The sequence below is a fragment of the Filicampus tigris genome, chromosome 2 (genome assembly GCF_054856515.1).
Source record: "Filicampus tigris isolate MCC_2025a chromosome 2, RoL_Ftig_1.0, whole genome shotgun sequence".
Lineage (NCBI taxonomy): Eukaryota > Metazoa > Chordata > Actinopteri > Syngnathiformes > Syngnathidae > Filicampus > Filicampus tigris.
Window position 1 is genome coordinate 22,035,945 of NC_141218.1, and position 26,849 is coordinate 22,062,793.

General features: G+C 41.1%; 1 protein-coding gene across 2 annotated transcripts in view; it reads left to right on the forward strand.

Annotated features, from left to right (window-relative positions):
- LOC147151784 (A disintegrin and metalloproteinase with thrombospondin motifs 2-like) overlaps positions 1 to 26,849 on the forward strand; it is a 137,194-nt gene that overhangs the window by 92,006 nt on the left and 18,339 nt on the right. For both annotated transcript variants that reach the window (XM_086017867.1, XM_086017868.1), the window contains exons 4-9: positions 6,353 to 6,558; positions 17,685 to 17,768; positions 21,228 to 21,384; positions 23,894 to 23,999; positions 24,117 to 24,260; positions 25,562 to 25,694. In XM_086017867.1, coding sequence (XP_085873993.1) covers positions 6,353 to 6,558; positions 17,685 to 17,768; positions 21,228 to 21,384; positions 23,894 to 23,999; positions 24,117 to 24,260; positions 25,562 to 25,694 — 830 coding nt within the window. The remainder of the gene's footprint in view (positions 1 to 6,352; positions 6,559 to 17,684; positions 17,769 to 21,227; positions 21,385 to 23,893; positions 24,000 to 24,116; positions 24,261 to 25,561; positions 25,695 to 26,849) is intronic.

The window sequence follows — 26,849 nt, forward strand, 5'->3', positions numbered from 1 at the left end:
ATTACTGAAAAGAGACTAAAATACAATTTTCTTTTACTAAAACTAGACTAAAATAGTAACAACCCCAATTTCAGTGAAGTTGGGACGTTGTGTAAACAGAATATAATGATTTTCAAGTCAACCTATTTTTAAGTGAGTACATTACAAAGATATTTAATGTTCAAACTGATCAAATGTATTGTTTTCAGCAAATCATCATTACCTTAGAATTTAATGGCTACAATACATTCCCAAAAAGCTGGGACAGGTGGCAAAAAGTGACTGAGAAAGTTCAGTCTTGCTCATCAAATACCTGTTTGGAACATCCCACAGGTGAATAGGCTAATTGGGAACAGGTGCGTGCCATGATTTGGGAGCGTCCCTGAATTGCACAAACAAAGATGGGGTGAGGTTCACCTCTCTATGAACAACTATGTGAGAAACTAGTTGAAAGGTTTAAGGGCAATGTTCCTCAATGTACAATTGCAAGGAGTGCAGGAATTTCATCATCTACGGTCCAAAATATCATGAAAAGGTTCAGACAATCACTGCATGTAAGTGGCAAGGCCGAAAACCAACATTCAATACCTGTGACCTTAGATCCCTCAGGCGGCACTGCATCAAAAACCAACATCAATGTGTAAAGGATACTAGTACATGGGCTCAGGAACACTTCAGAAAACCAATGTCAGTAAATACAGTTTTGCGCTACATCGGTAAGTGCAACTAATATGCGAACATAACACTACTATGTAAAGCAATAGTAATTCATCAACAACACCCAGAAACGCTGTGGACTTCTCTGGGAAAAGTGTTCTGTGGTCTGACGAGTCCACATTTCAAATAGTTTTGGGAAATTGGGGACGTCATGTCGTCCGGGTCAAAGAGGAAAAGAACCATTGGGACAGTTATGGACGCAAAGTTCAACACCCTGCATTTGAGATGGTACGGGGCTATGTTAGTGCCAGTGTCAAGAGTAATTACATTTGTGAAGGCACAATTATTGCTGAGAAGTAAGCTTTGCTGTATTAATCATATTGGAAATACTTTATTTGCATGGTACTTTGTGATTCTAAATGCAAGCTAACCCCTGTGAAAGTTCAAAACATCTCATTTTACATACTAGCTATGTTGAATGAGGAGTAGAGCAAGGCTTCACACCTGACTACCAAACTTTGACCTGAGCTGAATAATCATCGCCCATCTCGCAATTCCTCCTGTTTTGGCTTGCCCTCCCCTCATTTCGCTCAGGCCGTAGACCCCCTCCACCCACTCACCTCTTCCTCGTATGCAACTAGACATTCTTGACATTTTGCAAAGGTTGAAAGACAAAGAACCTTTGTGTCCTAATAAGGCTGCACTCTGTACTCTACCTGAATAAGAATATTAAGACAGAGGGTGTGTGCGTCTGAAGGGGTTTTGTTTGTGGTACAGAGGCAGATCATACAACTATGGCACAAACCTGAGAAGAAATGCAAATTAGGTTGTCTAATAAGGAAAATAAGGCGCTACTTATATGTTTTTGGTGCTCACAGTATATGCTGCAGCACAGTGAGATTTAAACATTTGATTTTACAGCAGGAGCGGCATCAGTTTTTTGTGGCCTGTGAAAAATCAATGTTGGCCCCGCCACATCAATAAAGCAAATCCAAAATACAATTTACTTGTGCAAGTTCTTATACTATACTCACCATACTGCTGTCAAGATGGTTGTGTATGACATCCTGCTACCATGCCATCAAACCGAATGCCATGGATTTATGTTTGCGGTTATTTAAAGCTCTTTTTACCCAAACCCAGGGGTTGAACGACCTCAGATTTTTTGACGATTCAAAGGTGATGATAGTTGAGTCGACTTCAAACAATCCATGATGTCATTCATCATTTTTTTTGACTGACTGCGTGATTTCAAACACACTCACTCACTCACTCACTCACCCTCCAGCCGTCCTCGGTTACACCCCACCCGTGACTCCTAGAGTTGTATTACATGGATTTTTGCAAGGGTTTTATAAGATCCGACTATCTGTGAGACCATGAAGATGACTGTGAGATGTGACTTGTTGGGTGGGCAGTGCAAGGAAGAGGATTATGAACATATGTCTGTTGGATGTTAAGAGAAATGCTCATCACATGTTTTCTTTGGTTGGATTAACCATTTCTAGTTTTTTTTATTGACAGGGATGGGAAATCCGGGTCCAGAAAGTAAAAACCCTGCCACAGTTTGGTAAACAAGCTTGTTTACCTGCCCGTTGAGTAGAAGCACCTGCGGCTCTCTTTTTTTTTCATTCTTGCTTACCTTCCTAAAAAGGCAAACTGTGTTAAAATACAGATTTCAAACTTTAAACAAGATGACTTGTCAAGTCATGTAGTTCAAGTCTAAGTCAAGTCGAGTCGCTGAGATACAAAGTTCCAAGTCAAGACATTCCCAAAGTTTTGGTAAGCAAGTACCGAGCCTTAAAAATAGCAACTCTTGTCTGACTCAAGTTAAGTCATATGATGACAAGGTCTGTCAACGGAAATGTCTTTCTGTGCCGAATGGTGCGGTATTCCCTGGTGGAAACAGGGCTGTTTCGAGGCTGATTTCAATGTGATATCACGGTGCGAAACTCAGCAGCACACCCCGATGCCTCATCTACAGTCAGTCAAGCAGACAGACAGATGTTCTACAAGTGAGCGATATCCCGCATCACTCCAGGAGCTTTGAGTGGAACTCACAAGCACCCAAGGTCCTTGTGGTCTCTTCTCATCTCTCACTCGCTCTCATCCATCACATTGCTCAGCTCTTACCTCCCGCCTCCCTCTTTGCCTCCATCAATCTCTCTTGTAGCTTATTCCTCCTCATTTCCCCGGAAAAGCGTGCTCTTTGACAGCTACAGAGAGTGTTCATAGCGAGTGTAAGCAAGGACAAGGGAGTGTGCTGGCATGCAAATGTTTAAATCATTAGACTGGCAGCGGGACAACACCTTTTAACCTTGAACAAACCTGAAGCTTGGTCGCTCATGTTGCCCTGTGTAGCTGCCACTCTGAGGCGTCTACCATTTTCCCTTCACTAAACATACAGCTGTAGTCCTGAGTTACGCAATCGGCCCCGCATTGTTTAATCCACAGTTTTAAAGGCGATGCAGTTTTGCAAAGGCACATTAATACAAGCGAGAACACAACCCCGTCTCCCTGTCATCTCAACATTACATAAGCAAAAGGTAAAAATATCCAGATTTGCCTTTTCAAAGTAGTTGGTGTGGTTTTGGCACGGTGCTCGTTAAAGACAGCTTCGTTGTGTAATTGTCTCATTTTGTCCCCCTCCCGCCGTGTTTCTTGCTTTCTGTGTGGGTTTTCTGTCACTCACTGGGGCGTAGGCAGATACGGGATCATATTCAGACTTCCCGATTCAATCTGCTTACAACTCAGGAGCCAATATTAGCCACACGGTCGTTGTTTTACTCAGGAGCCCCGTTGCCTTGGATACGTTGCATAAGAGAAGGATGGGAAAGCGCCGTGCCCCTTGCTGATTGGGAGATAAGATGGCAGGTCTCACTTTTTCTTCACCACTCTTAACTGGATATGTCAAAACACTGCAGACTCCAGCGCTCCCCTGATGACACGTCTCTCTCATGATCAACTCCACAATTTCCAAATAAACATAATTCTGTAAACGGGTATATTCATGACAAATTAGAAATCCTATTTCAGGAATGATATGTAGCTCAATTTCAAAGAGTCTTGTGTGTGTCATCCTTGGCTGTGTGCCACGGTTAATTATTTTTTGTGTTGTCTGCACTGAGACCACATTTTAAGACCGCTGGGATTGTCCTTCCGTGGCTTCCGTATTTGCAAGGCCGTAGAGGGAGGGCGGCTTGAGAGTGAAAACAGACCTTGGTTCAAGAGACGGCACCATTTATCACCTCTCCTTTTATTGCACAGTACTCTGTGATGCCTCTAAAAAAATGGACTGCGCAAAATACTTAGAATCAGCATGGTTGATTTGTCCAAAATGCGAAAATAGTTGGCTTAGCTGTGAGTGTCAACTACTGTCCAAGTGCTGTGCTGTTAACACAATTCGACCTCTGGAACAATTTACGTGTTTTCCAGTTTATAGCAAGCCAAGAGAAGAGCAAGGCGAGCAGCCCTGTGTAAAGGAGCTGTCTCCATCCATGTGTTTAGCAAGCACCATCTGCTGCATTTATTCAGGCAGGAGTGGAAATATTTGGTTTATTAGGAGCAGATCTGTAAGATGCAGCTGCCACGTTACCGCCACTTAAATGGCGCACGCTGGTGTTCTGGGGAAAAAAAACAAAAAAAAAACACAACACACAACAAAACTACAGAAAGAACCATTTTTCAAAATTAGAAATAATATGATCACTTCTATTTACACTGTGGGATAAAAAAATAATAAGTGTTAAGATTTTGTTTTAGCTTGACTGCTAACATGGTTTATGATACAGAGTAGTGCTGACTGCAAATATCATTGCATAAACAATTTCACTGATAAACATAATTTATGAAAGGACTCCCTCCTTGAGAATATTAGTACAATTGAGTGTAATAAATGTTTACATGCACCAATACAGTTGATGTCTACATACCCTTGTTCCTGACCTGTTTTTTTATGATAAATTTCTCAGTTTTTCCACCATGAATGTGAACTATAACATGTACAACACAATTATAAAAATGTTTCAGAGAAGGGAAGTAGAAATAAGTACTTAAATAATGTGGTTTTCAATGCACATCCTGTTAAACTCTGGGAAAATAATTAGAGACCAGTGCAAAATATTTCAGTTTCTCTGATATTGCTCTTTATAGGTATGTGTTTGAATGAAATTAACATTTTTGTTTTATTCTCTAAACTACTGACAACATACAGTCGCTCCCTAATTCCAATTACAAATATTGTCATTAAGACCATTTATTTGCAGAAAATGATAAATGGTCAAAACACCCAAAAAAAGGTATCATCAAAGAAGCATTACCAAAGTACAATCTCATGTAGCAATGTCGGCACACAACTTTGGGACTTGTACACGTACCTTTCCCCATCGGCGATTTTAACAGGACAGCCAGAATGTTCCCAAACAGGAGATCGCAGTGTACGGCGGGACCTTCGAGCTCTGGCTTGTTTGCGTATGCCATTATAAAGCCATTTATCCATGCATTTATGATTTATCACGGCTTCTGGCGTCCTGGCTCCTGTTTAGTGCCGCTGCCTTCCTCTCCCTCGTGCAACAGTCAATAGCGCCCGTGCGTAAGCTCGCGCTAATAAGTGGACCGAACCGAACTCAAGTGGACCGAACCGAACATGCCATACCAAAACGTATTACATTTATTACACGTACACCTGTTCATGATCGTTCAGCAACGATCATGGAAGATGACACACATGGGCCACTTTAAAAGATGTGGCGGGCCAGATCTGAACTTTTCCCCTTTGGTTTGTGCCATCCACTTTGTCCTGTTAAAGAGGGTAGTGATGATGACCACAGCAAAGTTTCTTTCTTTTATTTATTTTTAAATACTTTTCCTTGTTAAGTAAGATTTGGTTCAGGTATTCAGCTCATCACTACCTTATTAGGTAGAAATAGGTGTGCTTGTGTTGGAATTAAAGGGATACTGGAATGAAATTATGAAGAGATGCTGATTGGTGGGGAAAAAATGTATAGTCTAGTCCCCCATTTTTTTCCACAGCTGTAACTGATGTGGCCATGTTCTCGACTAACCACACTCAAATTCAAACTCATGTTGAATGTGAGTCAGCACACACCACACTGTACATCTTTTAATGTAAAAAACAAATTTCAGCTGTTCAAGTTGACCTTTCCATCTCCCCTTCCATCCTCACCAACAGACTTTCTTCCAATGCTTTTTCAGCCAACCCTTTTTCGTGTTTCAATTAATGTCTCTCTGATTGGTCTCACTTCATCCAACTCAAAAATGTCAGATCCCAGTATTCACCAGTCAAATCCGGTGTTCCTCAAGGCTCTTTTCTCAGCCCTCTTCTCTTCAGTACAGTATCTACATCTTATCACTTGGTCAAATCCTCTGAAAGTCCGGTATCTGGTTTCAATGTTGTGTGGATGACGCCCATCTGTATACGTACTTTATCTCCTCCAAACCAAGCAAATCTTTTGCCCAGCCTACCTCTCTGAATACCTTACAGATATTCAAAACTTGGGTGACCCTCAACTTTCTCAAGCTAAACACCAATAAAACTGATTTTCTACATAGAAAATTCTAAATCCACCTTGTTCTCATTACTTGATTATCAAAAACCCGTCATTTGAACAGCTTTGTGTGGACCTTTTTTAAATACACTGTGTATGTACCAATATAATACATGTTATTTCATGTCAAATTTTATATGTGTTTCCAGGTGCAGATCTTGGTGGTCTAATGGATCTGGAGTCTCTCTACCGAGGCGTGGAACAGAGCATCAACAACACCCGAGCAGGACGCGCTCGCAGGCAGAGCATGGACCGAGCTTACAATATCGAGGTTCTGCTGGGCGTCGATGACTCTGTGGTCCAGTTTCACGGGAAGGAGCATGTCCAAAAGTATCTGCTGACTCTCATGAACATAGTAAGTGCTGCTCACTTAAATATCGGATGGATCCTCATACAGTATGCACTCATTCCATCTAGGGCGCCTAAATTCTCCAAGGTGACATTGCTTCTCTTCCATCTCCTCGTTGAATGAAAAAGTGTTCTATTTGAGTTAAACAGGAAGTCACGGTGAGGTCGAAGAACGCTGGTAGCACACACACACGCGCGCGCACACACACCCACGTACAGACAACAACGGAATGAGGATTCAATTCCCATCCCACATGTTCTCATCTAGCAATCAGCCACGGGTAATCCTTTCTTCTCCATCTGAATATGATGAGATTTCATTTGTGTGTGTCTGTGTGTGTGTGTGTGTGTGTGTGTGTAAGGCTAGGTGAGCCCTGTGCTCTGAAAGGGCGACATAACATTTCATCAGGGTTTGTGTCCTGTCACCCCTCACTGTCATCATGTCATCTCTTCCTTGTGTTTATGCATATGAGCCTACATGAGTGTGTGTGTGTCGGCTTGAACCCGCCGCTGACTTTAAGCTTCCCAAATTAAACCTGTGGCGCACAATCGCGAGTGTGTGTGAGTGTGTGCCTTCCTGTTAGCTGTGGCTTGCAGGACGGCGTGCTGTGCAAGAAGCCAATCTCTGACTGCTAAGCAGGTGCAAACTCTGCCATGCGTTCTTTGTCTCGGCTCGGCGCTGAGGAAGAACACGAGCCGCTCTTCACTGCGCCTCCACTGTTAGTCGTGTGTGAGACAATAGAGGAAGAGAAGGGAATTTGCAGCACCCCCTCTCGTCTGCGCGGCGGGCGAGGCGGAGGCAAAGAAAGTATTTTATATAGCGCATCTGGAATAAATGGCAGCGCGATAAACAGAAAGAAGGAAGGGTTGCCTCCCACACATGGCGTCTTTATAACGCGCCTCCTCAAAGTTTGGTTTGCTTTCTTTAGAATGGGTGTGTCTCATTCTTTCTCACCTTTTTTCTCCTCACCTCCTCACTGCTTCCTGACTTGCATCAGCAGCACTGCTGTAAATTAGTAGTTGAAAAAGTAATTAAACGAGTCCATTTTCAGAATTAGTATGCAGAGCAAATTTTTATTTACTGTTGCCAATTAAGCCTCGTCATTTTGTTTGGCGTTTCATTTTGTTGGTGTGTAATGCTTAGAAGACCAATTAGGGCTGTTTTTTTAGTTTTGTTTATGTACTGTATATAACATCCCCAATACTGTACCCACAGTTTCCACTAGCTTTTAATTGAATCTTAATTATTGACTAATCTAAACCATATGCTCATTTGTTGCTGCTATTTGCACACCAAATTATCCCCAAGCACGCAGGTTGCAAACTCAAGGCCTGGTGACCATATGTGGCCCAGGACATCATTGTATATGGTCCGCTAAAGCAGTGTTTTTCAAATTGTGTGCCGTGGCATTGTGGCATTGGTATTGTCAGGTGTGCTGTGGGAAATACCGTCTTGGCCCGAATATAAGACGATGTTTTTTGCATTGAAATAAGACTTTTTGGACGTTGTAAGCAATGAAAGTCCAATGATTTCCAATGGAGAGTTTGGAATCGGTTCCTCCCGTGACTCCGGCCGAACAAGAATAGAAGGGTAGGGGCGCAGACATTGGCCTAATTAACGACATTCATGGAGTTACTTATTTCCGAATTTCTCCAAAATGAATGGATAAAATAGAAAATGTCAACTCTTTTCAATTTCCTGATCAAAAAAATATATAAAATGAACTTGTAAGTGAAAACATGGCCATCCCGGCCCCACCGTCCCTTTAAAGTGTGCTGAATGTAGTCATACAAAAAAAGGCATTAACTCACAACAGGTTTTTTTTTTGTTTTTGGGAGGGGTGGGGCTATTTTAATGCTGACATCATTTTTACATACAGACTTGTTACATAAGTGCCAGTTTTCAGACCAATACAACTTGGAGAGTATCCCAATGGTACCTTGACTTTCGAGTGCCCAAATTGAGTTACGAGCTGTCATCCGGTCATTTTTTTTCTGTTTGTTGCGAGCTCAAATTTGAGTTGATCAATTGATTAAATATATAGTATGAGTAAACTGAGTTATGAGCTTGATCACAGTACAAATTCAACTCATAAGTCAAGCTACCACTGTACATTATGTACTGTGCATCTGATATTTGCTGTGTAATTACTCATATCCCTCTGCGTGTCCCCTACTGACTGCTAATGAAAGGCAAAGGTCAACATCAAGTACTTGATCAAGTGTTGTTCAAGCATGTGTGTCTGTGCATTAGGGGTGGGGGTGGACTAGGGGTACTGCTGTGTTGCAGGACATCAAAGGACCCACCCACAGACATCTGAATCCTAAAATCAGAATTCTATTTGAGAGGTTCAACTGCAGTTCAGTGTGTGTGTGTGTGTGTGTGTACGTGCGTGTGTGTTGAATGTGAGCACTGGTAATTCTACTTCCCACTCCTTTCCCATGTGTTTACCTATTTTCTTTAAGCATTGCTCTGTTGGACTATTGATCACAAATGTGTCATTTTTCATACATTTGTTATGCTCCATTCCGCACATCTAAATGAGGGCCATTATTTATGGGTAGGAACTACTTTTTTTAACACATGTCATTGAAGCAAGGAAGCATTGCAATATTCTTTGCAGGCTTAATTTGTCAAGTTTTGTTGTCACCTTGTGTGACCAATCGTCACCAAAAATTCATATGCACAGGCCTACTCATGTCCACTTCATCCTGATAAAATATAAAAGCATTGGCATTTTGGATTTTATTGACATTATATATGAGCTCCTATGGGAAAAGCCATTATCACCTCTACAAAATTTAAAATATTGCGCTGATCATTTTTTTATATTTTTCAGGTTGAAGAGGACAAGAGATGGTTTGTGCATATGAATTTTGGTGGTGTTTGGTCATAGTTTTCAGACATTTAGTGTTACCAAAGTTGTGTTAGACTCCATTGGTAGCCAGCTCTGCCAGCTTGTTCCCGCAGCTTGCTGGCTTCCACCACTTTAACGGCAGTTAACGTTCGGCTGCTAATACAGCTGAGGTTAGTGGGACCACATTGGTTTCTTTACGGCCAGAGATAGAGCTCTGCGTTGCAGACAGCAGTCAGCTGCATGATGATCATGTAGCCTAAGTTAGCGGGGCAAATGCTGGCTTTTTTACGGCCAGAGATGGCCCAGTCCAATAGCATTGAGCTTCATCCTAGAAGTAAAGTATTTCTCAGAACGGTGTGGCGTCCCACAGTGCGTCTCTGTGGGATAGGCAGCTGCGTGAGACTCCCCGGAGGTTGGCTTGGTGAAATTTGAATGTTGCACTTTTAAAAATCCAGCACACCCACAACCCAAGTGAGGATATGCGGTTCAGGAAATGAAAGGTTGGACTGAGAGAAATTTGGAGCACCGGAGCTCCAGACAGGGGGCCGACCCTCAAGCAGAGTGTAGTCACTTATAGGGTGCGTCATTTTCGGGCATGCGGTAGCGGTAGTACCCCATGGAGGTGGACTTCGGGAAAAAAATGAAGTCAAGCTAACCCTTATACAGGAAGTCCTCGAATTACGACGTTTTCGACTTTATCCCCATTTTTTCCCCGCCATTTGAATAAACCACTGTGAACTGTGACACACGGCATCATGTCTCAAATGGACATCATTTCAACTTGTTACTTTCAACTGTTAATAAAACACTTGACATTCATGTCACTCACCACGAGGATGAAGCAGTCGGTTTCCTCCTCGCTCCAAAAGCGTGCTTTTCTGCTGCGTCTCTGAGGTTATTTACCTCTGCTTGTGTATTTGCGGTGGTTGCGTGCCAAACACTGCACTGCCGCACATACTTCCAACACTTCCTTTACTACAAAGACCAGCATTCATTGCAGTGGAGCATGCGCAGAGTGTCTTGATTGTGTCTTTGCGTGTCTTTGCCTTTTTCGCCCTCCTCTCCTTCTTCTCCACCCACCTCTCAGCAGTAATGCTAAGTACAGCATCTTATGCTTTTTATTTTAGTACGTCTTCGTTTTTTATACAGAGTATTCTGACGTAAATTTTGACTTTAACGGTGAAATCCGACATACGCGGGAATTCGTATTACATCGCCAGTGTAGGAATGGAACTCGTTCGTAAATTGAGGACTTCCTGTAGGTTGTAATTTAACACTGTATAGTCTATGACAACCTACGAACAATTCGTCTTACGAAAAGACTCTCGGAACGCATTGTGTTTGTATCTTGGGGACTTATCAAAGAAAAACAGATCTGCAACTGTAGGTAAGATGTTCATTTCCTCAGTCTCTCATAAGTGAGCCATGGAGAAGCTAATCATTGTGATAATGTCAGAGTGAAGTATGTACATTGATTTTGAATGGGCACATTGTGTCCGGTTCCTCCGCTGATTCCCATGGGAAGCGAAGGGTGTGTGACCAAATTGCTGAGCAAAAAGGGCCATTTTGATGAATTTCACTTAATTTCTCATAAAATGATTAATATACGAATAATGCATGTGTTTTTCATCTATATTTGCCAACAATGAAAGAGAGTCTGAACAATTAAATGCTCTTCCACTAGACAGATGAAGGTATGTAGCTGTCCAGTGTATCCCGTTTTATGACATATTTATTTAATGGTGTGCCATGACACCTTTTATTTTCTGTCTTTTTTTTCTGATCGATACCAAATTTGGACCATGTATGATAGACAGATGGGTTTGGCTACATTTTAGCCCATGCCATCAGATTTGACCGGAGCAAGGCGGAGAAATTTGACTCACCAAAAAACACAAAACTCTAATTTCAGCTTCACAAGGTCAGATCTCAACTTAACTTGTACAGATGAAGGCTTATGATGTAGAGATCCACATGCCACTATCCTTAATTAGTCATAGCAGCAACTGTCTTAGGTTTACAACTGTTATACATTAAGCTACTCCTTCAGGTGGCTGTTTGCGTTTATATTCTGACAGGAGACTAGCGGATGATATTAAAGCGTAACGCTTTTCACTGCTTTCAGTGTTCATCATTGCACCTGCAAATTCCATGTAGTGGCTTTTTGTCCCTGCCCTCAACATACTGGTCACAGTATTTTATATTTTTGTATATTATAAGTAGTGCCCCCTTCTGGCAAAAATGTATAAATCTCTTGCTTCAATTGCCAAACATGCCTTTGTCCACTGCACAACCCAACTATTTTATTTGAAAATATTTTAGCTTGAGTTCATTTAACACTTGCATATATATATTCATTAGTTCACAACTGAAGTGAAATGGAGCACACTAGGGATGCCACTCAAAAAGCCAGTAGTACAATCACACGTCACTCCGTAACAGAATCAATCTATTTGGTGCGAAAATCAATTAACACTTGCCAACACTAAAACGTATACCTTCTGTGCTGTCATTGTTTTCATGTGCATATAACTTTTAATTGTGATTTTTATTTATCGTTAATTACTTGTTATAATGTATATTGTAAAATGTTTGAAGTAATTAGTGTTTTGCTATTTATATTCATATTTCTGAATTGTATTATAATGCTTTTTTTACATCATGGCCAGCCAGGGGACTACGGATGAAAAAAAAGTCTTTTTGTAGGCGATAAATGATAGACGGGAAACCTAAAAAAAAAAAAACTGGACTAAGCATAGTCGGAAGCTCATTTTTTTCCTGTCTATGTAATTGTCTATTTTCGCGGTGAGTGTAACTCAATCAACAGAAAATGAAAGTGTGCTAAATGCCAAGTTAAAGCGTTGCGATGACCATCAAGGTGGAGGAGGGAAGTTACTCATGTACATTTCTGGATATTAAGTTGACTTTTATGCCTTCACAATACAAGTAGCACCTTTAGCTAACAGCTGCCTCGTTGTTGTCGGGTTATCAAGTGGTATGAGGATCTGGGAAAAGGAATTGAAACTACGGTAGGTAATAATAGACTGCTCATCAGCTGGAAGTGTCACAGATATTTGTGAAGCGCTGTCTGACAACCAACTCAGATTTTCACTATTTTAAGTCTTCCCAAGTGTGTCCTCAAAAAGATGTAGACAAGCTGTGCAAAGCCGCTTCTAAATCACAGAGCGTTCATGCCAGTTTTTATGTGATGACTCACTTCTGTCTCATCAGCAGATGAGATGTTTTTAATACATGTTTTGCTACAACAAATCTTCATCACTTATTGAATGTGGCCCACTACCTATAAGTCACTACATTTGAACAAAAGACACAAATATAAATTGTTTGTACTGGTTAATAATAAACCAGAGGTTGGCATCTGCTATCCTTTCCTTGACTCGCATTTCCCACCGCTTGCAATCAAACTCACCAGAGGCCCGATTATCGCATGTCTGTAAAAGAGTATCGTGAGTGATTTGCTCAAAAAACGGACAGGGTCAATAATCGTAAATGACCATATATGTTCAATATTTACAATAGCAAATCTTTATGTGTGTGGCCAACGCTGAGTTCAATTGCTCCGCAGACTCCATGGGTGTGATGTGAAATAGAACAATGGCCAATTAGGAAACATCTTGAAGATTGTGGTGTTGAAACAAATAGAGGAGCAAATGGTTGGATAGAATGTTTGTAAAGCGTGTCCCCCAATGACAAAGGAGAAGAGTTTGCAGATAAGCTAACAGTTAGCCTAGCTTTTTGTTTTTCTTACTCGTTCTCCTAATGATTATTGAATGATTGAAGTCGAAAATTGCTATGTGTGTAATGCTTAAGTGCTTCAGACATTGTGGGAAAATTCTGTTTCCAACAATGTAGAAACACTTTCACTGATTACGTTTAGCATCTGTTCATATGGCTACTTCATGAAGATATGTTGCATAGATTTATTTTAAGTCTTTATTATTTCCATATCTACATTTGTCTCTGGACAAGACATATCACCTGTTTTTTGTTTTTTTTGTTTTTTATAATTGTATAATGACCCAATGTGTGCGTGAGCTACTACTGTAAATGTGAGGTGCCAGCAGTTAATTAAGTTCAGATTAAATGTAGCAATAGCTCAATTCTTCTTTATAACTCATAAGCACCTTTCTATGCTTTTAAGCAGAGCTGGGCACTTGACCCTTTATTTCCAGTCCGTCCTCTGTCCACAACCTGAGTACCATTTCCGGCCTCTTCCCACCGTCCTTATTCATAAAAATTTTCGCCCCGATCCCATCCGTCCTCGTTCTTTTAAAGAGCCTCCATCCTTGCATTGGTCCGAAAACATGCAGTGACTGAATATTTATTTCCATTAGCTTCCATTAGCACAACTAAAGCTGACCACGTCTCACGCATGAGGGACGATTAGTGGGCCGGACTGAAATCCACCTCCGTCTTTGCTTAGTCCGACCCTTTTTTAAAATTTGTCGCCCCTCCATCCTCCATCCCAAAAATGCCCAGCTCTGCTTTTAAGTGTCTACTTTTAATTTAATCTATCAACACTGCAACAGTAATAATGCAAGACTGTAGCCTGTGCATATGTATAGACTAAGAATCTATTGTCGGTTTGGCACATCTGTTTGTTTTCCCACATTATTTGTTTTTGCAAATGTGATTAAAATATAGAAACGTAATTGCACCCAGCGTGTTGTGACACTGCAGGTCTGAGTGCCTAATTCCAATTTAGAAATTGTATATATTTTCTATTTTCAAGTAAAGCATAAAGGCTATCTAGGAAAAAAAAACTCTGAACAAGATGGGGAGGACCAGAGAATGATGGGCACAACAACAGCCGTATCAACAACACAACAGTAATAGTCCCTGGATGACAGCCACAATGACAATACTGGTCCACTCCAAACACTATTGTCCCAAAGATGGAAAGACAAACACATTTACATGGATGGTGATGAGCCAACAGCACACCCAACAAAGTAAAAGCTGTGATATTAATAAAACAAATTTAGATTAGGAGGTAAGAAGTACAGATAGAAGAGGAAGGGAGGCTTGGCTCGTCTAGGGAAATTCCTCGGCAGTCTATGGCAGCGTAACTAAGGGATGAGCCAGGACAAGCATGAGTCATCCCTGACTATAAGCTTTTTCAAAAAGCAGTTTTAAGTTTACTCTAGAAGAGCGAGGTGTCTGTCCTCATGACTGAGTCAGGATGATGGTTCCACAGGAGATGACAGAAGGTTTGACTAATTCTTGGAATTTAAAAACAAAGAAAAAAATGGAACCCAAATTATGCCGTGGGAGCATTAGCCTGTAACCAGTTCTAATAGAGACTGTTAATCCAGATCAAGACTGAATCAGTTAAAGCACATTAAAAACTGTGAGCTCATCAATCGGTCATTTTATCTGTCCGTCCTCAATTATTAAAAGTTAGGTATAAACTCATAAAATCACAAAGCATGATTTCCATTGACATTGATTTCCTCTAAATTGTTCTGCTTTTACCCTATGATTTATTAATCTATTTTAGAGACACAACCATGATTTTCTAAGCCAAAGCCAATTGCCCAGTTGAGTGGGTAGCAGACAGAGAGGCACCAATGAAAAATTCTATTGGTTTTAAGTGCAAGATCCAATTTTTAGGAGCTCACCTCATCCCAAGGTCACCCTGATTTACTTCCGACCATTGATTTTTTATCCATCCTTGGAATTGTTGAATGTTCTTTAATGTATTTGTGCTGCTCTGTCTTGCACAGAGTTAGAGGTCAAAAAGACCCATTTTGTCCCGCAGGCTAATTGCAGTCTGTATTTATTTTGGTTCCACTTGGGTAAACACACACTTCCAGATGGAAAGTACTGTTTCCACTAAAACCGCTAATGTTATTTTAGGGATTTTCAATGTGTGATTCTGGTGTGGAAGTCACATACAGTTTGCTTTCAAAAGCTTTATCAGGATTTCATCATTTACCATATACTTATTTTAACACAATCGAGAAAAGCTTTAACCAGACAATGGAGCCTTGCTGATGCAATGCAGTAATTTGCAGAAAACAAAATTGCCATCGTTTGGATTTTTCCGAACAGGCTGCTAAAATTTTCAGCTTTGCACCCCACACACTCCAGCATTGAGTTTCTTGAAGTCTTTCTCTATGCAAATGCTTATCCGCAACTCTATTCACAGTTATTCCCGAAGAATGCATAGTTTCCTCTTTCCTTTAAAAAAAAAACTCTTTCTCTGTTCTCAGTTTGGCACTGTGCTTCCTCACTCTTCATCTTCATCTCTATTCGAAGAGTTCCTCAATTCTTTCACTTAGCCTTCCTACGCTGGGTGCCACTGATTATTGTTCCTCTCCCCTTACCTCTGAGTGCGTATGTGTGCCTGCATACTTGGGTGCGTGTGTGTGTGTGTGTGTGTGTATGTGTGTATTGCGCTCGGCATCATGTCCATCAGCCATCTCATTACAGCTGTCTGTTTTTACATCCCTTTGCCTCATTAGGCACCACACACAGCCACTGAGACCACAAGGCCTTAACTCCCACACCAATTTGCCCTGTGTGTATGCATTGTTTTATTTAACTGTTTATTGTTCTATGTGATAGTTTCATGTGATTTAAATGACACTAGTAGTACATAAAAAGTTATAGGTTTAGAAACTGGTATGTTTGTATGGTCACATTATACAGTAACTAAATTAGCTGTGAACCTGTTACAGAACCTACTTTTCAGAGCTGGGTATACCGCCTATGTGAAGGACCGGTCCGCCCGTTTTATAAGCGATAAATGGTAGATGGGAAATTTTAAAATATTTTTGGACTAAGCATAGTCAGAAGCCTATTTTTTTTTTAGATTAAACGTGATTTTGGAGTAAAAGAAAACATGCCGGACGAAGAGGCAGCAGGGGTCTCAGATCGGTTCTTGATGGTGGCGCTATATATATTGTGGATTATTTTTTATGGGAAAAAAGTGACCAAAAAATCAGTCTGAGCACACCACACATGGCACCACACAATATTATCTTTGGAGCCATTACAAGAATCGGGCCGACCTACGATTGCCGGGAGGGGAAATTCGGGATGAAAATCAGGCCGATTATTCTGCCGTGTCAAGCGGGCTTTAAGCGCCTCCCTGCAGTTAGAGGCTCCCTGGTGCACATTTTGTGCACACAGTGAGTACCAAAGCCAATCTCCTGGTACTCATGTGAGGGACCCATGAAAAAAATGATGTGTACCCCAGAGCTGGGCATCGTCTAACCGCCACCGCGTTCCGTCCTCATATTTAATCAACCCACGTGGTCCCGGTCCATCTCTCGTCTGCGTCAGCCAGTTGCCGTCGAGAACGTAATTTTCACGTCACGCCATCCGCCGAACGAGCAGACATTTAGGAACTCAGACATTGCAGCACTTGAAGTAACAGAACATTAGATGTTTGCCACAAGTGTCAATGCAAGCACATAACAATAAAACACATAACCTACCTACACTGTTACAATAAACTAATTCATAGTGCAAAAAAATACGTTCTTTCTTATCTTTAAAGTGTTTTTTGTTTTGTTTTGTTTATTTCAGGTGCACAGCGCATTTTCATTGTGTAGATCAAATTATGCATACTAGTGAAGCAAAACAAAACGTTTTGGATGAAAACAAAAAAACAAAAACAAAAAAACACAAGTGTTTATTTTAGTTTCTCTTTAGCAAAGTGCATTTCCATAGTTTTACGCATATGATTTAACTTACTTCTACAAAGCCAATTTGAAAAAAAAAAGACTTGGTGCCCAAGGAAAATGAAATAATGTTTACAAGTATTTCTTTTTGTATTTATAGTTTCCCAGTATTAGTGCAACTCAGCACAGTGTATTTATACATATACAGTACATACATGGTTCAGAACAGTTCACCAAATCCACGGTTCGGTTCGGATCTCGGTTTTGTGCTCACAGCTGTTCGGTTGGGTACAGATTGACTCTTTGGAAAAAAAATAATGTCTTGTGCAGCCAGGTTAAAAGTGAAAATATGGTCCTTCTTTTAGAATAAGAGTTTCAGAAAAATTCACAAGGTATATGTCAAAGTCTTATTTGGCATTAAATATGATGACGTTCAACTCCATTGTTTTTATGGGACTTTGGGACTCCTACGGAACGGAAGTTTGATAACACCTGATTTCATTATGTCAGACAACAAAATTGAGAGAAGACTTAAGTTATTTACGCGTCATAAAGTAATTTGTTTTCCGATTCCATTTCAATGTTTTTCAATGAGACTGTTGCCTTCCTGTGTGTGTCCTCAGGTGAATGAGATCTACCACGACCAATCTCTGGGGGCAAAAATCAATGTGGTCCTGGTGCGGATTATCATGTTGGGCTATGGAAAGGTAAGACCTGAGACAAGTGAGACTGTTTCCTGCCACCAGCAAATATATTTGACAAATAGGTTTTTCAACCGGTAGGTGTGGAAGAGGGTCTCTCCCGCCTTGTCTGTGAAATTCAGGTTTGCTATGCACCACGTTTGAGTAGGAGATAAAGATTAGGCGGTGAATAGTGGTAGGTAGCAGAAAGTGTGTGTCATAATTATAAGGAAGGATGGACGCAGTATGGACTGAATGACCATTTTAAAAAGCCACTGACATTCAACTCAAGCCATGCGCTCACCTAGCATTACTCACGATTATTTCTTAGGTGTATATCTGTAAATAAATTATTATTTTGTCATGAAAGGCTATTTCTCATTCTTGCTTTTGTTGTTTTTATAGCTTGAGGTGGCATACAAGCCAAAAATATTAGCGTCAAAATCACAGTTCTGCTAGACATGTTTCTTTTTTCAGGAATCTTGTTTGTTAAGCTTTTTTGACCAGAGTTCTTACTGTAACCAATGGAGGCTCTATTGCTGAGAGCTAAAGAACAGGAAAAAAACTAGATGCAATTCTTTTTGTCTGGCGAAAGAAGAAGGTCTATGCGTTCTCAAAGTAAGTAGCAATATTCTGTGGGTGAGTCAAAATGCTATGAAATGGCTCGCAATATGGAAAACCCTGTTTTAACCCATTAACTCATAACCGCGTTTCTACCGCTAAAGCCGAGAGCGCTGTTGCGTGTTTCTTCCTTTAAAGCTGGGAGAGTGTATACGTCATCATTTTTTTCCATCCAATTCTCGGTCTCTTAGCCGATGAAAGGCGTCAGAATATACATGTGACGGTGTCGTGAGTGATCGGAGGATATCCGGAATTTTTTCGAAGAGTAATGGAGGCACAGTCGATCACCGGAGTTAATGGGTTAAAACAGCTGGCAGTGAATGAGTTAACTCATGAATATTTAGGGTGAAAGGTTTAAAAAAAACACACACAAATATAGCTGAATTTCCATCGGTTTGCAGATGGCACTTAGGTTTAATTGGCGTTAGGAGTGCTAGGAGGGAGTAGGGGGTACTTGGAAAAAATATCTACCTTGGAAATGTGTCCCTGGACCAAAGAGTTTGAGAACTCCTGTGAGACACAAGGCAAGTTCTGCGGTTCCTGGAAACAGTGAGGCCCTTTCTCTTTTAGAAAGAGACTAGGCTTGATACTAGGATATTGCTACAGTCATTTTGAATATCTACAGTGAGCACAGCCAATTCTTTCATACACATAAGCAAGCGCACAGACACACGCAACGTTGCCCCGGAGCCTGTTATTCCAGTGGACTGAGCAAACGAAGAACTAAAAGCATGGGTCATCTCGGGGGAGTGTTTTCAAGTCGCACGCCTTCACAGTTCAGCACCAAAGCACACAGAAACTCTGGCCGTTATGCAATCAGCTTTCGTCCCGGTAGACTGCAGCACAGAATCATGGGAAGTCCAGGCAAGGATAAACAATCAATGATCACAGTCTCTCATTCATAAACAGAGAGACGGGACAGAGAGGGCTAGCGTCCTTTCTATTTTTGCCAGTAACTTTATCGGCCTGTAAGCGCAGAGCAGAGGAACAAAGTAGTGATAAGTTAAAAGAAAGTAGAAGCGCAGGGATTACCCCACAGGATGATAACGCCCATTATAATACTGGGGTTGCTGCTCTGTGATACACTTGTCCTTCTGGAGCCTTATCTTTTCCTCTCCTGCCTCCATGTGCGCAGTGCCGCTGGAGCCCTGCGACACAGACACATACTCACACACCCACACACCCACACACACACACACACTTCCATCAGTCATTCCCTATTGCAGCTTGAGCCAAAGCGCCGGCTGTCCATCATCTCCAATTACCGTGGCAACCGAGCTGCACCCAGACAGCCTGCAGATTGGCTGTGTGACCCTGAACACGGACACACCCTCACACAAGAGCAATATGCTCACAGGATGCTATTACAAGACAGAGAAAAAAAAAGCACCTGCAAGAGTGTCATATGTTTACAGAGGACTCCCTACTCACCAATCATCGTTTTATATAGTGTACTATATCGTTCAGTCGAATTGAAAAATTAGGTTTCAAAGACTGCTCAACTTAATTACATCATTGCTGTCACATAACTGCAACGTAGCGGATCAACATCCGCTGGTGGACATTCCATTTTAAGTATTGAGCAAATTGATGAATTATTACAGAATTCTGTTGTTTTAAGATGAGTGTTATTGTGTAACATTGATACAAACAAACATTTTACATCCATCTGTGTTGTGTGTTGTTCTGCTCATATAAAATATATTTTTGCTCTACAACATATGAATTGTTTTGTTCCGAAAATAGAACAATACACTCGAAATGGAAAATATTTTTTCTGTATTGGTGAATTGCATTTTGGGATGGATTTGATTTTCTAGTTACCACAGAACAGTTTAAAAAAAACAAAGCAAAACAAGGGCAGAATCGGTGCAAACAAATTAATCTAGAAAAGCTTACTTGCAACTCTAATTACAACATGACTTAAAAAAATGTGGACCAGTGTTTAGGTTGGTGTTCTCTTTAGTGATCATTTCAACTGCATGTAAAGATCACTTCAAAGTGCTTGATTAATATTGCTTGCACAAGTAAAGAGCGTTTCCACAATATGCAGGTCTTTCTGACTGTTATGTTTAACTTGTTATCACCACAGAATTAACATATCACCACATAAAAAGTCACCTGCAAAGCATCACACAATACTACCCCAACATAAATGAACATGGAAAAAAAAAAAAAAAAAGATGCCAAGTATACGTCTTTGGCAAAATGGCCTAAGAGCAAAGAAACAACAAAAACAGCATTTTAACTTTGAATGAACTTTTTTCTTGAAATGTTTAGTTTTTCACAGCATGTACGCATTTGTAATTAGTCTAATTTTGGCAGATCAGATAACCCATTTAAAGTTACATAAAGTTTAAATTGATTTCTTTTAATATAAAATCACGTATGTTCAAAAATGCTTGTCCTTTTCGGTCCGTGACCTTAAGTGTGCCTGAGTTTTGGCCCCCCGTGCAAATGAGTTTGACACACCCATAAAGCGGATAATCGATTCTAACCACACATTTGAACTTCGCGACAATGTGAACATTTAGAAAACTAGGCTAGAACATAAGTGGTTAGAAAGAATAGAGGAAGTTTGAGGAAGGCCATGAGAGGTACAGGATAGAAAGAAGTGCACCTTCAGTATTTATACCGCAGTTACTGCGTTAGTCCATTTCCTATTAATTTCTAAGGTTATCTCGATTGAATGATACTTGTATTGTCTGACTACTTTCTATCACTGTCACCTGAGAAATTTGCAGATGTGCCTATAATAAATGTACTACAGGAACACTGCCCCCTACAGGTTCAAAGTCAACATCAGCTTTCTGTTTGAAATAAATTTTCTGTCGCTATGTCTGTGTTCTGTTTGTCTCCTTGCAGTCCATGACTCTAATCGAGAGGGGGAACCCTTCCCAGAGTCTGGAGAACGTGTGTCGCTGGGCCTTTCTGCAGCAGAAGCAGGACATTGGGGACGCGGAGTATCACGACCACGCTATCTTCCTCACACGGCAGGAATTCGGCCCTACGGGCATGCAGGGTAATGACCAAAGACACACAGGAGTCTTGCAGAACGCCATCTGATGAACATCCATCCATCCATTATCTGTACCGCTTATCCTCACAAGGGTCGCGGGGCGTGCTGGAGCCTATCCCAGCTGTCTTTGGGCAGTAGGCGGGGGACACCCTGAATTGGTTGCCAGCCAATCGCAGGGCACACAGAGACAAACATCCGCACTCACAATCACACCTAGGGGCAATTTAGAGTATCCAATCAACTTACCATGCATGTTTTTGGAATGTGGGAGGAAACCGGAGTACCCGGAGAAAACCCACGCAGGCACGGGGAGAACATGCAACATGCAAACTCCACACAGGGAGGCCGGAGCCGGGATCGAACCCACGACCTCTGAACTGTGAGGCAGACGTGCTAACCAGTCGACCACCGTGCCGCCCTCTGATGAACATAATATACTTTAAATCCAAACCAGAGTATCCAAACCTCTTCCTTCCGGTGCCTCGCTCACCATAGTCCACTGTGGGTTTGGCGGTCGGTGGTTTTACGTGCATCAGAGTGCAGGCTAACAGGAAGGCCCAAGGGAGAGGTGTCTAAAGGCAGTGACCTAGCTACACGGAAGCCCTTCAGCTGCCCTTGGGCTCAGGCTTCTGCAGCAGAAAATCAATAGACGGAGCAGGGCCAGAAACAGCTCCACAATTAGAAGAAGCATAGGACACACAGGGAGATGCAGATAGCTAGAGAACCTTTTAGAGCTTAGCTTTAGACACATAAGCACAGAGGTTTGTGGTTATGTGCAACATACTATCTCTTCACTTGTTTCAGAACTTCCACAACAAGGCTGCAAATAAAGTCACCGTTATCATACTAATCATTTGACAGAATTGAACAATTCATAATTCACATTATCTAATTTGTAGCATTTAAATAATGTCATTTTTGTCATTCAAAACAATGACAATGACATTATACAACGTTTTATACAAAGTACCAGTAAAAAAAAAATAAAAAATCTCCAACCGACCAACATTAGAATACAGTAGTGTAATAAGCCAGTGATATTTAATAATGAGACTGTTATGAACATTAAGACCGTTCTATACATAGGAACTTTGGGAAATAAAGAAAACAGTACTGTATGGAATGATTTTTATGAAATATAATAAAAAGAATTTAAATAAAATTGTACTTACTTAAGAGGAAGTCAACCTAAACATATTTTTGGATTGTGTATTAAGCAGCTAAATCCACTCATTTTTAGCCATCTCTGGGGGCAGCCATTTTGTCACTTCTGTCGACTGAAAATGACATCACAATTGCTCAGGGCTCAGGCAACGACCAATCGCAGTTCACCTGCTTTGTGAAGTTGAGTCATGATTTGTTGTTACCTGAGCCCTGAGCAATTGTAATGTAATTTTCATTCGACAGAAAGTAGCAAAATGAGGTGGGCAAAAACGGGGGGATTTTATTGATTAAACTCATATTCCACAAATGCAATAATAATCAGAATGCCATGTTTAGGCTAGTGGGGGTGCATAGAACATATTATTGTTAGAACATTTTGGGGTTGACTACCCTATAAATAGATCAATTCATATGGTCTCTCTATATGACAGAATTTCTCCTGCAGCGTGTGGTCTGTAACGTATCCTCTGAAATGAACAGCGATTCGCTGTACAATATCATAAACAATTGGAGGATGACCGAGTGGATACCTTGTGTTCATCTTCAGTCGTGCGGTTGTAGTTTAGACAATTTGAGCTCAAACTTGTACCCAAATCCTCCTTTGCTTTTCCTTTCTCTGCTTAATCTGCGAGTCCCGAATCAACTCAAATTGGTTTCTAATTATGCTTTTGCAGAATAACACATCATAGTCCCAATTTTAAATCCATCCGCTTGTGTCGTACCAGATGCTAGCTAGCGCTAAGCTAACCTGGGGTTTTCGTATTTCATGTCTATTGCTAGGATGGCATGAGAGGCCAACAGTGAGTAAACAACGGAATTGTTACATTTCCTAGCTGAGCTCTATTACTGAATGCTTAACAACAGTTGAATCTAACGCTCATTTGAAAAATGCCGTGCGCTTTCACACACGACATGCACTGCAGCACTGCCCACATACATTCTGTAGCAACCTTTACAAGTTTTGTGGTTTGCTATTCTCTGGAGGGCGCGAAGGTGACCAGAGAGTGGAAATGGAGGGCAGGGGAAAGGGAATGGAGAAATGACACTGTAAGTGTTGTTGTTTTGGCGTGACCCGTTCTGACTTGATATCGGATTTGGCGTTTATTTTTTATGGCAAATTCGCTTCTCTGTTCGAGTCACCACCCATTCATGCACAGCCCTATTGACAATGCTTGTGCAGGTTTTTATTGGTGATGACTGTTTCTAATATTTTGCTTACCTAAATGAGTGGGATGACAAATTGTAACAAAAAACATGCAGTGTGATGCAACGCAATTTAACCGCACTGCAAACTACAACGATTGTAAGCATAACACAAAATGGACACGTCTCTGATCATGTTGTGTAGGTTATGCTCCAGTGACAGGCATGTGCCATCCAGTTAGAAGCTGCACTTTGAACCACGAGGATGGTTTCTCTTCTGCCTTTGTGGTAGCACATGAGACCGGACATGTGTAAGTACCTTGTAGTCATAACCTTATGTTCTTTACATGCTTCATCTTTCCCTTCCCTTCACTCATATTCCTCCTGCCCTCTTATTCCCACCTCCCAACGCCAATGTTTCGCCGCAGGCTGGGCATGGAGCATGATGGTCAGGGGAACCGCTGTGGAGATGAAGTGCACATGGGGAGCATCATGGCCCCACTGGTTCAAGCCGCCTTCCACCGTTTTCAGTGGTCCAGGTGTAGCATGCAAGAGCTGGGACGCTACCTCCAGTGAGACTTACGTACACACGAGAACAGACCAAACAAAACTCTGCTTAAAATACATTGTACATGTTTGAAAGTACTTGCTGAGAAAATGTCTAAGGACTGAGAACGACAGTATATAATAATCAATTGTGGAGAACAGTATATTGTGGAGAAACTCTTTTTCACTGTTTCATAATTCCTGATTTTTTTTTTTTTGTGGGGTGTAGCTTAATCGCTACCTTGGCTCTGGCGTGAGTCCCTCCTTCCCCGCTATATTACAACTTTAGTGCCTTCATTCGCATCACTGATTAACAGCCACAAATGCAACATGCAGTTAGCTAACTAGCTATGCCTACACCCTGAAAATGCATCTTTCGTATGCCAGTCTGCTGGCATGGCCACCATAGAGCGTATTGTTGTCACCCATGAGTGCGCACAGGTCACTCCGGGAAAGACAGAATAGTGAGGAGGTGTCGGGAAAAAAAATGAATCCAACCTTGGCAGCCAGCATGTGGAAAGGGATTTTACACTTGCGTTGCCACTTTAGAGCGTCCCGTTGTTGTGGCGTGAAAAAGCTTCACAATGAGCCAGTGAGTTATATTCCAGCCACCAGAGGCTTTAAGTTGATATATTTGTTTAATTGCAGTTGTAAATTGTAAAATTATCGTGATCTCGAAATTTTAAAATAAAATTATCGTTACTGTCGACCAAAAACCTCAGAAGTCCAAATGTGGTCAAATTCTTTTTTTTTACACAAATCGATTCTAATGGTCCGTCCCTACTTCGTCTGTAATTTTTGTGCAATTCTAGCCAATTTAAAGCGGTGAGAATAGAATATACTCAAATAAAGCACGATTTCATGGCCGGAGGTTTCATTTTAATATACACTTTATAGACGCGGTTAGCGATGAATTGGCTAATATCTTTATTTCAGATAACAAAAAGTGTTTGCGGCTCCTAGTGTTTTCTTTTCCGTGGAAACCGGGTCGAAATGGCTCTTTGAGTGTTAAAGGTTGCCGATTCCTGTGCTAGACAAAGTAGCATCCATTTGTCTAGGTCGTAGCACTGGTATTTGATTGACGGAGTGTGCGTTCCGTCATTCAGCGTTCATGAACGACTTGATTTTTCATGATTTTGAAGCCTCATTTCATGTCAAAATTAAAAGACATTTTCTTCAATTTAGAGGGCAGAATTAAAACTGCGGACTGCACGGCAGATATAGACCACCTTTTACCTGAAGTCAGCTGTGCTCAACTCCAGCAGGATAAACTTTCACCCAACGCTTCCAAAGACAATAAGACATCTCATCCGATTGTCTTTCCCAGTTCCTATGACTGTCTCCGTGACGACCCCTTTGACCACAACTGGCCATCGCTGCCACAGCTTCCCGGTTTACACTACTCGATGAACGAACAGTGCCGGTTCGACTTCGGTGTGGGCTACACCATGTGTACTGCGGTAAGAGCCTTTATTCCCTTATGTCAACTAACACGGCTAGAGACACTTCTCCTGGCGTCCATTTCACAAAGCAGGTTTAGTGAAAACTCAGAGTCTGCTAACCCTGAAATGAGGTAAACTCGTGACTTTTTCCGTTTCAAAAACAGAGGTAACTCAAACCAGTCATTAAAAAAAAAAAATTTGAGTCATTATATGAGAAGTCCAGAAGTCCATCACTGAAAAACGTTTCTGTTGAATTTACTCAATTTCGTCAAGTGGTTCCACAAAATATAATCATCTGGATTACAATACATTTTTTAAAGTAGACTACTAAATAAATTTATCTGGATCCTTATGATTTTATTTTGTGCAACCACTTGACGAAATAAAACTGAGTAAATTCGACTATCGTTTTTTTCAGTGTACAATGAAACTCCCGCATTTACCGGAGCAGCTATGTTCTCCCAGGCCTCTTCCCCGTTGCCACGGTGACTTGTCGAATCGAGGCTCCATTGATGCTGTCTTTTCATAGTTGTGGTGCACGTGCTTAACACCAGGTGAAGAAACTCCGAGTTGAGTAAACTGATTCAAATCAACTGTTCTGGAACTCAGAGTAGATCAACTCAGACTTTCAGGATTAGACTCAGAGTTTGTTGAGCCTGCTTTGCGAAACAGACCACTGAACTCTCATCGGTCTGTCAGTTTATAATGTTCCTTTTACGAGAGCAGTTTTAAGGGTAGATACTAACATCTCATGTACAGTGTTCCCCCACTATATTGCGGTTCAAAGGTCACGCGGTTTTACAGGTTACTTAACTTGTGGTAAATGTGTCAGACTACAAAGCGTAGTGTATTTTTCTTTAAATTTTAGGCCTGCGTTTTTTTTTGTGTGTTCAATTATTTACAATGTCTTGAAAAAGGTGTGTTTTAGTATGTGTTTATATTCTAAAACAATGTCCCTATAATATCATGGGTTTTTGAGAAGAACGAGTGGTTCTGGAACGTATCCCACGTGGTAAACAGGGGTTCACTGTACATATAATCGGATGAGGGTCACATATGAGATACACATCTATTCACATTCTTCTGATGTCCTCTTCTTTCCTCTCCCGGCCAATGGTGGGATTGATATCTTGCTTAAAAGCAGGTAAATCGGTTTTGACAGCTCTTCCCAAC